Genomic DNA, 13000 nt, shown 5'->3' on the forward strand with positions numbered 1-13000 from the left:
CACTCTGCACCTCTGGAGGGTGAGCACAGGGAGAAGCAGGACTGGCCTCCCAGAAGTCACATCTCAAGTTTTTCTTCCTACGCACATTTATTAAGCACCTGCTGTGTGCCTCCCAGAGGAGCAGTGAGCAGAGCCAGCCTTGCCCACCCTCACCTGCCAGCTAGGGTATTTTGCAGTCCATCCCTGTGTGGCAAACCAGTTCTACCCCAAACCCCAACCCCACTGATCCCAACCCAAGCCCAGTTCCACACTGAGCTCTAATTTTGGCAGCAACTTCTCATGATGCCCTCAGGACAAGGTGGGACTCCTGCCTCAGGAGACCAACAGATCCTAATAGCTGGGGACAAGCCCCACCACCCCACCCAGCACAGGCCTTGAAGCTTAGATTCTTCTGATCCTCTGGCAGAGCTCCGAGCTCCCACCTTACAGGGGGCAGATGGTATTCCAAATCATGAAATTTTCACTGAGCATGACCAGGGCCCAGGGCTGTCCTGGGCACCTGGGCTCAGAGCTGGCCCTACCTTGGAGGGCTTTACTGGCAAGAGGTAAGGCTTTGGAATCAGAATGGTCCTGAGCCCTCCCTGAGAGCTGGTTATGTGAGTAGTCTTAGGAAGTGTCTCACCTCCCCTTGCCTCTGTTTCCTGACCCAGAAGGGAAGAGGAGGATGCACATCTCTAAGTGTTGCAAAGCTCAGCCAAGATGCAGGGCTGCACGCGGCTTTGTAAATTGGGCCAGGAAATGGCTGGGAGAGGTGGACACTAGCTCTGTCTAGGTGACTGTGGAGTCAGCAGCATCATCAAAGTACCGTCCTGGCACAACTTCCCTCAGGAATTGTCTCCATCTGCAGAGATCCAGCCGCAGGGACAGAGGGAGCAAGGATATCTCCTCCATGAAGCTAAAGCGGTCCTCCAGGATCACAGGCCAGGTGAGCCCAGGGTAAGGGGGCTTTAGTCTGCTTCCAGCCCTGCTGTTGGCCTGCCACAGGATCCCAAGCTTTTGCTTCCCTCCTTGCACCTGGTTTCTTCCTTTGCAAATGGGGAGCATCACAGCTCTCCTGACCGCCTCCTTTGGGTTTCAAGGTAACCAGCCAGCTGAATATTGGAGAGGAAGCATTTGAGCCTGATGGCCCTATCACAGACCGACCCATGTCCAACCTGGAGAAGGTGCACTTCATTGTGGGCTATGCTATCCTGCGGCCTAACCTCAGGTCAGTCCCCATTCCCACCTCACCCCCATGTAGAACATCAGAACCCCTCACTGGCTCTCAGTCCATGGCCACAGCCTCCTCCTCTGCCGGCCCCCTAAGACAGCCTGTCCTCTCCCTGCTCCGTGTCTTGGGGCCTACAGCCTAGGCCTGAGTACAATAGATATCATAACCATTAAGAGTTCTCCACTTGCTCTGTGTTAAAACCCATGGGTAAAGCAAGTTTTAGGAGAACAGGTGTATCATGGGGTAGTGATTCGTTTTATAATAGGCTTTTATGCAGGGCCCTGTAAATGAGTAAATTCCTCATTTATATTATATATGTATTGCTTTAAAGGAATTGTCTTTTTTTTTTCTTTAAAGATTTTATTTATTAGACAGCGAGAGAGGGAATACAAGCGGGGGTGGGGGGTGGGAGAGGGAGAAGCAGGCTCCCCACAGAGTGGGGAGCCCGATGCGGGCTCGATCCCAGGACCCTGGGACCATGACCTGAGCCGAAGGCAGCCACTTAATGACTGAGCCACCCAGGGGCCCCAGGAATTGTCTTTTCATATAAATTTTAAGAAATATGTATACTGCTTTGAAAAACAGACTACTATATTTTAGGGGTTTAAATATTTTGGGTTATTATTTTTTACCAAATTTGGGAAATTTTGGCCATTAGTTTTTCAGATACTTTTTTCTATTTTATTCTCTCTCTCTCTTGTCTTTTGAATTCTAATTAAACATATGTAAGAGTCTTCGATATCATCCCTTAGGTCCCTAAGGGTCTATTCCTCTTTCTTTTCTTTCCTCTCTGTTCTTTAGATTGGATAATTTCTATTGATCTATCTTCAGATTAACTGGTCTTTGTCTTAACTACCCTAGTCTGCTGTTATACCCAGGTAACAATTTTTTTTTTTAATTTCAGATGTTATATGTTTTAGTTCTAGAGTTTGCACTTGGTTCTTTTTATAGTTTCTATTTCTCTGCCAAGATTTCCTGTTCACTCATTCACTATGAGCATAGTGTCCTTTGTGTCCTTGAGCAGTGATGGTAGTTTTAAAACCTTTTCTGCTAAATCCAATATCTAAGTCATCTTGGGGTCAGTTCCCATTGACTGCCTTTCCTCTTGAGAATGGTCGTGTTTTTCTGTTTCCTCACACATCTAGTACTGGACTGTTATTCCCTCATAATTATATTACTTTTGGGTTATATCCGAGACACTGAGGATGATATGTTTAGAGACTCTGGAATCTGTTATATTCTTTCGAAGAGTGTTGACTTTTGTTTTGACAGGCAGTTACCTTGGCTGGATTCAAACTTTGTCTTCCTGTAGTGAGCAGCAGATGGAATCCATGGTCAGTTATTTTAGCCTTTGCTGGGATTCCTGGAGTCTGCCCCACACATGTGTAGATCAGGGGCCAGCCAGAGATTTAGGAAGATTTTATATGCAAAATTGATAACTCTTCTTTTCTGGTTCTCTTCTTTCCAGGATTTCCCTTCTCACTTTCAACTGCTGGGTTTGGGCACCCCAAACTCTGTCCTCTGGTTGTTCAAGCCAATAAGGCTGTAGGGTTTCTACCCCAGTTTTAGCTGCCTGTGTGACACCAACCTGGCAACTCTTCTAACTTAGTTCTATTGGTAGTTCTCTCATGTTAATCCTCACTGGACGCCATATCCTCCAAGATGGCAGGCATGTATAAGCTGTGTCCAAATGAGATGCACTGTGGGTTCTTCAGATACCTCTAAAGGCACTTACACACTGTGCTGTCCTCTAGCTGGGGCTGACACTTTCAGTGATCTACTGAGACTTGCTCTCAAATCTAGCCCCTAATTGAACATACCACAGCCTCTTAGTGCTGGGCTCTTCTGGAATGATGGGCTGCCTGTTTGTGTGGGATCCCATCAAGATGCCTGAGTCCCAGCTTCTTCTATGGCATCCTCTTAGTCAACAGAAAGCCCTTCCATGCTTGCCGTACCAAGTGTAACTCCCGGCTCCTGTCTGTTCTCTCTCCCATCAGGGGTAGCTTAGAATTAGGGGGGAATCAGATGCTAGTCTCTTGTTCATAGAGGCCCCTAACTTGTGTCTCTGGGGCATACATAAGTCAAGTACTCTTAAGAACTCTGTCATTGTGCCCCATACCAGTACCCTGGAGTAGACCAATGGGCTTCTGGGGTTCAGCATACCTCAGATAGGGAGTGAGATGGATCTCTCTCTCTGGCAGACAGCCCCATCTCTATTAACAGTTTTCCTGGGGTCTCCCCAGCTCTGCATCACTTGGAGGGAATAGAGATGGGCCAAAGATTTCTCTATTTCCATGAAGTCCCTTTCAGGAATCGCCTTTCAAATTTTTCATCTTCTCTTATGCAGGAGATGTCAGTAGCTAGACTGGTTCTGCCATCCTTTGATAAATTCTACAAGAATGTATCTCTTTAGAGTGTTGAGCATTATCATCTGTTTGTCCTTGGCTCTGGGGTCTTAGTCAGATTCCAAGACAAAGCAAATGCCCACTCCCACATCCAGCCACCCATTCAATAAATGTTTTTTTTTTTTTCAAGTTTTTATTTAAATTCCAGTTAGTTAACATACAGTGTAATATTAATTTCAGGTGTAGAGTTTAGCAATTCATCATGTATATACAACACCCGGTGCTCAACACAACAACTACACTCTTTAATACCTATCACTCATCTAGCCCATCCTCCCACCCACCTCCCCTCTAGCAACATTCCATTTGTTCTCTATAGTTGAGTCTGTTTTCTGTTTTGCCTTTCTTTTTCTTCCCCCTCTGTTCATCTGTTTTGTTTCTTAAATTCTACATATTGATTAAATTAAATGGTATTTGTCTTTGACTAACTTATTTTGCTTAGCATAGTACTCTCTAGCTCCATTCATGTTGTTGCAAATGGCAATAAGCATTTATTAAGTACCTGCTCAGGGCCCGGCCTTAGCCTGAGGGTTGGGGATGCAGAGAAGAGGGCAACAGGTCTCTGTCCTCTGGGAGCTCATTCTTTAGTGGGGAGCATGGGAGAAGCCAGATACCCACAATAACTGCTTATGCTAAGATGGGGGTCCAGTGAGAGAACAAAGGACTAGTCATAATGCCCTCCTAGGCTGGGTGGGGTGGGAAGGAGGAAGGGTGTTCACCAGACAAAGGGAGAAGGTGAACAGGGTCACAGAATCCTGAAACAGCCTGAGGGTCTGGAATTCCAAGTGATCTGTCACTGCTGGGGCATGGAGTTTGAATTCAGTTCTAGGAGAAGTAAGGAAAAGTTTTAAGAAAGAGAAGGCCAGGGTGCCTGGGTGGCTCCGTTGGTTAAGCGACTGCCTTTGGCTCAGGTCATGATCCCAGGGTCCTGGGATCGAGCCCCACATCAGGCTCCATGCTCGGCAGGGGGTCTGCTTCTCCCTCTCCCTCTGCTTCTCCCTCTCCCTCTGCAGCTTCCACTGCTTGTGCTCTCCTGCTCTCTCTCTGTGTATGTCAAATAAATAAATAAATAAAATCTTTAAAAAAAAAAAAAAAGAAAGGGAAGGGAAGACCATGATTATATTTGAATTCCAGAAAGGTCTTCCTGCCAATGACATGGAGGGATAGAGCCAGGGGGTGGGAGGCCAGGAGAGGGCTGCTGCAGAGGTCCCCAGAAAGCTGATGAGGGATGGCCTAGGGAGCGGGAACAGAGAAAGGGGGACAGAGAAAATATCCAGGAGACAGATGGTAGGTGGCTGGCTGATGGGAGGAGTCATGAGGGCTTCCAGACTTCCAGTTTGAGTGAAATGGTTGATGGTGGTACCTGTAGAGACTGCCAAAAGAGGAAGTGGCTAGAGCTGACTGTACTGGCCCATGAGAGCGATGGTAAACATCTCTTCCCAACTCTGTGTTCAGTGACATCGTGTTAGTAGCTTGAAACTGGCATTGGTGGGAATATTTACACCATAGAAATTGGCAAATGCAACAAATCAGAGCTTTTTCCCTAGGAGAGTTGGTTGTTAAACATTGAGAATCATCACCACTGAGTAATTAGGAGAAAGATGCTGGCCTCTGGATATGTTGAGGTTGGAGGGGCTAACAGGCCCTTGTATAAGATGATAGAGGCTTGGGTCAGCAGGAGGGACCCAGGAGAGCCTCCTCCCCAAGAGAAGGCAGAGAAGAGAGGCTCATGAGCCTGTATTAATGGGAACTGGTCAGGAGGGGAGGAGTCGAGGGATTCTCCATGGAATCTCCACTCCTCTCTGTACTTGGAGGGATGGCTGCGTTGAGGGGTGGGAGAGGGACTGGGCCTCAAGGTGATGGAGAAGGCTGGAGATGATAGTGAACTTGAGGAAAGGAGCAGATTGGGTTGGGTGGGGCCACTGGGGGCAGGGCCTGACTGGAGACCCCTGGGCACTCCCTGCAGCCGCACCTCCCAGCTGGAGGGCCAGGGTGTTGTGAACAGAGCGGGTGAAGGAGGGAGCAAAGGCCCGAGGGATGAGGTAGAAAATGAGGTCCAATGAGAGTGGGTGCATAGAGCCCTGGAAAAACATTGGAGGTGGCACAGTCCTGGGAGATGACAGGGTCCAGGGTGGGCCAGGGATGTTGCAGGGGAGCCCAGCAAAGGCAGTTGGAGTTGAGGAGACTGGAGGTCACCATGTGTACACGGCCCCACCCAGGGGCACAGAAGGAGCTGTGTGCCCAGGCACCTCTGTCTCCTCACCCAGAGCCAGCCCCCAGCCTGGCCTCCCAGCGGTGTGTGTCTTTCAGGGATGAGATTTACTGCCAGATCTGCAAGCAGCTGTCAGAGAACTTCAAAACAAGCAGCTTGGCCCGGGGCTGGATCCTGCTCAGCCTTTGCCTGGGCTGCTTCCCACCCTCCGAGAGGTTCATGAAGGTGGGGAGGACCCAGGGCAGGGGCTGAAGGGGGGTGGGTTACAGCAAGCATGGTTTGGCTCTGGGCTTTCGAGAAGGTCCAGAAATCCCAGCCCTGCAGGCCACGGTGGGCAGCTGTGCCTTCTGGGCCTCAGTTACCCCATCTTTAAAAGAAGACTCTGGACCTGGCTCCTTCCTGCCCCTATTCAGGTCTGGGCTCAGGCACCAAGACAGCTATTCTGAGGAGACAGTGAGGTGGTCGGTGATATGTGCGTTGAAAAGACAGAAGTGTCCCAGGAGTGGGCACTGACTGGGGACTGCCTACCGCATCTCCCTCTAGTCCTCAGAACTAAACCTGGAGGCGGGGTGTTGACAGGTGCTCCTGAGTGCTCGAAGCCCCAGGCCTCGCTGTTTAATAGAGCTTTGGTTCTGACTGTAAGAGTAATGTGTGGGAAATGCAGCCAGTCTAAAAAGAGAACAAAAGCCATCCCCACACCCAGAGGGACCTTCTGTTGTTCCTGGCCTTTTGTGGTGTTACAGTCATACTTGTGATCAGACAAGAGACAATCTCACTTCCTCTCATGTCCCTTCAGGGACAGCAGGAGGCGTGGTCATGGGGCAGTCTGCCCTGGGCACCCGGGCCACTCTAGACACCAGCAAACTCTTCCAGGCTGCATCTCCTCACAAAATCTCTCTGTGAGGCAAAAAGATTTTCAACAGATTTTGTCAGACATGTTTTAAATATTGACTCTCCTGCATTTTTCACCTACCTCCCTAAGTGTCTTCTCATGGGGTAAACTTTTCCCAAATGCCATCTCTATATAGCTATCCCAGGGAGTATTTAACTTGCTGTTGGACATTTAGGGCCCATCTTCCAGTTGCTCACCACCATACACACCATATATAGAGACAGGTCTGAATTATTGGGTCAAAAAGTATGCACATTTTTCAACTATGCACTACTTCAAACATAGTGACAAATTGGTCCTCAGAAATGCTGTGCCGATTTATATTCCTTCTCATGGTGTGAGAGAGTGCCCATCTCAACAGACTTTTGCCAACACTGAATATTATTATTTTATTTTTATTTTTTCCAGATTTAAATTTAAAGTGTACAATGTAGTGATTTTATATAGGCATATATTGCAAAATTATTACCACAATAAGGTCAGTTACCACATTCATCACCTCGCTTAGTTACCATGAGTATTATGACTTTTAGAATCTGTCTGGGCAGGAAGTGGAAAGTGGCCTCCGTTCTCAGTGTCTTCCCCCTTCCCTCCCTCTCCCACCAGTATCTGCTGAACTTCATTGATAAAGGGCCAGCTGCCTACGGGCCCTTCTGTGCAGAGCGCCTGCGACGCACCTATGCCAACCGAGTGCGCACGGAGCCCCCCACCTGGCTGGAGCTGCAGGTAGGGGCCAGCAAGGGTGGGAGACCCCCAGTGTGGGATGCCGCCAGCCCCCGTGGCTCCTCCAGCACCTGCCAGCAGGAAGCATGTCCTCTGGGCCCCTCCACCTCTCGTGGTGCCTTCTGCGCCTGTGGTCCCTGTCGGTCACGCCTGGGCTCAGCCTCCCTACGCATGGGAGGGCCTGAGTCTTCCTCTGTCCCCAGGCAGTCAAGTCCAAGAAGCACATCCCGATCCATGTTGTCTTGGTGACTGGAGAGAGCCTGACTGTCATGGTCGACTCTGCCTCGACATCTCGGGAAGTCTGCCTACACATTGCCCACAAGCAGGGCCTCAGCGACCACCTGGGCTTTTCTCTGCAGGTGGCTGTGTACGACAAGGTACCACCAGGTGCCCCATCCATCTCCCACCTCCCTCGTACATGCAGGCCAGCTCGAGCCCTCCTACCACGTTAACCTGGCCACTGCTGCCCCCATCAGACAGCGCACGCACACACACAGAGGTAACCTGTCTCCTGCCCGAACACCCACATACTCAGCCCAGTGGCTGCACCTTGGCCCCAGTGTCACACACATCTTGTAGGTCCCTTGCCACACCTGAGCAGCCCACACATAGACCAGGCACTCACACATCTTGCTGGAAGCCTCGTTGTGCCAGGGAGCCACAGACTCCTGTGCCCCAGATCGGAGGGTCACACCAGCACAGCCCCACCTGAACCTCACATCCTCTCCCAGCCTCTCCCACATACCCTCATGCCCGCAGCCTCCGACTCAGACATGCTCATGCCAGGCAACCGATCCAAGTGTTACAACCCCTGCATGCCAGCCTTGGACACCAATCCCTGCCTCCTTTGGGACGGGGCCTGTAGGGAGGCCATGCCCCCATGTGGGGAAAGTCCTCGGGCTCCCGGAGGCCCGGCCGAGCACACCCTTCCGCCTGTGCGTCCTGAGGGTGGGTGTCCCCTGCGGGGCCTGGCACACAGCAGTCGCTAACCCCTGCTGCCCCTGATTCTGGCCTCAGTTCTGGTCCCTGGGCTGCGGGCGCGACCACGTGATGGATGCGGTCGCCCAGTGTGAGCAGCTGGCCCGGGAGAGGGGCGAGAACGAGCGCCAGGCGCCCTGGCGCATCTACTTCCGGAAGGAGTTCTTCACCCCCTGGCATGACTCCCAGGAGGACTCCGTCAGTACGCAGCTCATTTACCGCCAAGTGGTGCACGGGGTCTGGTCTGGCGAGTACAGCTTTGAGAAGGTGAGGGGACCCCACTGCCCCGAGATGGACCCGTCAGCCAGCCTGGGGGAGCACCGTGTTCCAGGGCAGGTCGGGGCTGCGGCCATCAGGGAGCACCCCACAGAACGGGATGTGAGGAATGTGGAGAAGGGAGAGGCCAGGAACGTGTTCTCGGAGTGCAGGTCCCCAGGCCCCTCTGCTGGGTGTGCAAGCTGTCCCCTCCCAGCCTGGCCCATAGGTTTGTTCAGGCTTCTGGGGTCCGACGCACCAGCAGCAGGCGGGGGAGGCCTTCCCTCAGCCCCAGGCCCACCTGGCTTCCCCACGACAGCTGTTCGTGGGGCAATAGGAAGACGGCCTTAGAGCCCTCGTGCTCAAGTTCCAATCCCACCTGTGCTGCTTCCTGGCAGTGGGACCTCAGAGCGTTATGTCCCCTCTGAGGCTCAGGCCCTCTGGAAAGTGCAGAGAGGAGCCAGAGCTGTAAGGCTGTGAGCATCCGGGGAGGGGGTCGTGCACCTGGTCCCGGAGCTGCACTACCCCTGTGCTTGCAGACCTTCCCGGGCCTGAGGCAGGAGGATACTGCTCTCAGGCTTCGAGCTGGCTGCAGCAAGCCTGGAGGCCTGCCTGAAATGGGGCCGTGGGCAGGGAGAGACAGGGGCGCAGAGACAGACCCCAGAGAGGCAGGCAGCTAGGTAACTCTGCAGGCTTTGGTCTCCCAGAGAGCAGAGAGCTGCCTGGCACCCATGGGGCCCTGAAGCAGGGAGCCCTAGCCCCATGCCGGGCCATGCTGGTGCTTGACACAGGATCCTGCCTGAATGGATCCTTGCAGAAGCCACACAGGGCTGGCCACTGGTCACCCGTGACAAGTGGGCACTGGGTAAGACAGGGTAAAGGCCTTGCCCACATTTACCCTACTCAGACAGCAGTGTTGGGGTTCCACCCAGGCCTCAGAGCTCCCTCCCCGACACTCACTGTCTACCTGAGAGTTGGGAGAGTGGCTCGGGCAGAGGCTGCCGGGAAGTTCCAGCCTGCCAGCAGGACAACAGCCTCCTGGGGCCTATTGGGCACACTGTGGTTCCAGTGTGCTGGGGACAAGGCAGGTCCGGCCTAACAGAGGTGACAGGACAGGTGGCTGCTCACGTTCCTGGCTCTTGCCTGAGGGCTGGTCGTCTCCCCTGTGCTGGGACAAGAGCCAGGACGAGGCAGGGACGTCAGAGCCCCTCCCCCCGTGTCCGTTCCCGGGTTGTGCAGGAGGAAGAGCTGGTGCAGCTGCTGGCCCAGCACTGCTACGTGCAGCTCGGCGCCTCGGCGGGGAGCGAGGCTGTCCAGGAGCTGCTGCCCAGCTGCATCCCCTCCAAGCTGTACAGGACCAGGCCGCCGGAGAGGTGGGCTAGCCTCGTCACTGCCGCCCACGCCAAGGTCAGCCTCCACAGAGACTGGGCACTTGGGCTCTGTGGCCTCCTTTGGGGCGGCGGGGGTGGCCTCGGTGTGTAGGGGGTTGGAGGCCTCCCACTGGGGCACGGGAGACTTTGACTTGCCAGCTAGCCTAGCTCTATCTCTTGAGATTTAAACAATCTCATTCAGTCCCACTCCCTATCACAGGCCCACTCTACCATCCCTCCTCCCTTCCAGTCGGCATCTCGGGCGAGTTGGGGCAGCTCATCCCCGTGCTCACCTCCACCGCAGGGTCTGGCTGGGCATCCACAGCTACCAACTGCACACCACGCCTGTGCCCTCAGTACTGGCTCTGCACAGCAGGGAGGGCTGCCCGTCCTCTCCGCCTGCTTGGTCAGCCTGCGCCATGTGAACACGGCTCCTCCCAGGGGGCTCGTGCCTCCACCTCCCCACCAACACGCGCCGGTGTCCTCAGGATCACCCACACCAGTGGGGGTTTCCGCTGCTCCCTGAACGTCACCCCACGAGGGGATGGCAAAGACGCACAGTCCCCCTGCCTCCCTTCCCCCGCCACAGGGGCAGCCCTCCCCAAACCTGCCCCCCATCAGAGCCTCCTTCCTCCCAGGGTGCTGAGCTCAGCAGCGTGGCCTGAGGTTCCAGGCATGGCTCACTGTTCACTGCTGCTACTGCAGGAGAGCTGTGCATGCGGGGGGGGGGGGGGGGTCCCCTTGGTTAATACCTGCGCCCACCTCAATTATCCCCGTGGCTCTATGGACCAAGAAAGGGCAGGATGGGGAGTGGGGAAGAAGACAGCACTCTGCCTACTTGTTAGGGACTGACAACCCAGTGGCAGGGAAATGAACCCCAGGTGAGTGGTTCAGACAGCAGGGGCCATCCAAGTTCTGAGGACAGTGAGGACGGCCAACCAACATAGTCTCCATTCTGCCACGCGAAAAGGGGGTGCCCCAAGGGGGCCCATGGACAATGGTCCTGTGCACCTATGGTTTGGAAAATACAGCTTTCTGTGTCCTGCTCTTAGGGAGTCACAGTGCATTACCACTTATGAAAGGCTCTGACAAGTCCTGCAGTAGAGAAGCCTGATTCTTTTACCCAACATTTCCCAGACATATTGACCACCAAACATTTTTCTATGAGATGCTCATTAGCATCTCTTGGAAGCAGTTCTTGGTGATAGGCATTTGGGGAAGCAAAGCCCACTTGGCCACTTTTGGTGTTTCCCAGCCCGAGTGGATGTATTCACAAGAGAGAGAGACCATGGATTTTAGGGCTCATAGGAGGGAGGACCAGAGGCACAAGTGAACCCAAATGAACATGAGTAAGAAGTGGCTTTGTAATTTGGGAAGGGAGAGTTGGGGTGAGGGTAAAAGAATTAGGAAATGTTACCCAACCACTTTTTTCCAAAGTGAACATAGTTACACAGATTTTTTTTCATTAAACCACTTGAAAACATGTACATTGCCAAATACATCAGAAAATATAGACAAATACAAAGAAAAGCAAAATCACCAATAATATCATATCAATGAGATCATCCATCTTAACATTGTGGTAGAGATCCTTCCAGACTGTATTAATGTGTACACAACAGAGCTGTAAATATGATTAGAGAGAAAGAAATAATACACCTTTAAAAAAATAAACATGGGATCAGATCATACAGCAACTTTCAACCTGCTTCTTCACTTAACCATGTAGCTTGGACCATATTTCCATGTCACTAAATACTAATCTTCATGTTGATTTTTTTCCCTTTTATCCTCTTTCTTTTTTTCCCCTTTTTTTCTTTTTTTCATGTTCATTTTTAATGGCTGCATAGTACTGCAGTAATGAATTATAATTTACTGATTCTTATTGATGTACAGTAAGGTCATTCTCCATTTTTCACTATTAAAACAACGGGGTGATCCACTTTGTAGATACAACTTTTATACACTCCACAGTTATTCACCAGGATAGATTCCTAGAGAGGAGATTTCAGAGTGTATGAACTTTCCACAGTTCTTGATACGTGATGCCCATTGCCAGATTACCCCTCAGATATGAGGCATCAATTTATATTGCACAATCCAGGGTATGAATGTTACCCAACCACTTTTTAAACTGGCAACAAAATAACATTTTATTCAATGAATAGTAAAAAGAAAGTTCAGTTGGACACTATACAGCCAGCTAGGGACCCAGAGCAGTGGAGACGGGGAGGGGGGCAGGGAGGTGGAGAAGAAGCCAGGAAAGAGGGAGGGAGGAAAGTCGACTGGGGGCAGGTTGAGATGAAGGTACCTGACAGTGGCCCCCAGAGAGGCAGAACTCTGGAGAAGACAGACCGAGGTACCAAGGACACAGAGATGCACACCAAGACAGGCCTCCTGCACGGAGCAAGACGCAAGCCCATAAGGCACACACGTGTTGGTAGGAGCAGGCCCAAGCATGCATGCAAGGAGAAGCCCACCTCATAGCTTTCCATGAGGCAACGAGGCGCAGCCTGATCTACAGCCCTCTAGCACCCTGATGCCAAAGAGGAAGCAAGCCTTCCTCCCCTCTCAAAACCACCCGTGAGTGGTCCTCCGCCAGGGCGGGTAAAATAGGGCTGCCCCAGCCCACCGGAGCCTCCCCACCAGCCCTCAACGGCACTGACCTGTCTTTAGGTAGAAGCTTCACAGAACGATCCAGCAAATGAACACCGTGGGCACTGGGCCACTCACTCGCTAAGGGGAAGCCAGGGCTGAGGGAGTGGGAGATGAGTGATGGAAGTGACCCACTGTGCCCCCCTGCAGGCACGGTACACCCAGAAGCAGGCAAAGCCACTGGCCGTGCAGGAGCAGGTGGTGGACGCCGCCCGCCTGCAGTGGCCACTGCTCTTCTCCCGGCTCTTTGAGGTCACCACACTCTCCGGTAATGGGATCTGATGACGGTGAGGGGGTGCA

The 13000-nt window shown here is 52.4% G+C and overlaps 1 protein-coding gene across 1 annotated transcript in view; it reads left to right on the forward strand.

Moving 5' to 3' along the window:
- The window catches only part of MYO7B (myosin VIIB), a 76961-nt gene that overhangs the window by 53306 nt on the left and 10655 nt on the right, over positions 1-13000 (forward strand). The window contains exons 24-30 of the mRNA XM_035006551.1: positions 1080-1207; positions 5926-6052; positions 7326-7445; positions 7646-7819; positions 8460-8687; positions 9915-10082; positions 12851-12968. Of these exons, the coding sequence (XP_034862442.1) occupies positions 1080-1207; positions 5926-6052; positions 7326-7445; positions 7646-7819; positions 8460-8687; positions 9915-10082; positions 12851-12968 (1063 nt within the window). The remainder of the gene's footprint in view (positions 1-1079; positions 1208-5925; positions 6053-7325; positions 7446-7645; positions 7820-8459; positions 8688-9914; positions 10083-12850; positions 12969-13000) is intronic.

The sequence above is a fragment of the Mirounga leonina genome, unplaced genomic scaffold (assembly GCF_011800145.1).
Source record: "Mirounga leonina isolate KUSES-001 unplaced genomic scaffold, KU_Mleo_1.0 Mir_151, whole genome shotgun sequence".
Classification (NCBI taxonomy): Eukaryota; Metazoa; Chordata; class Mammalia; order Carnivora; family Phocidae; genus Mirounga; species Mirounga leonina.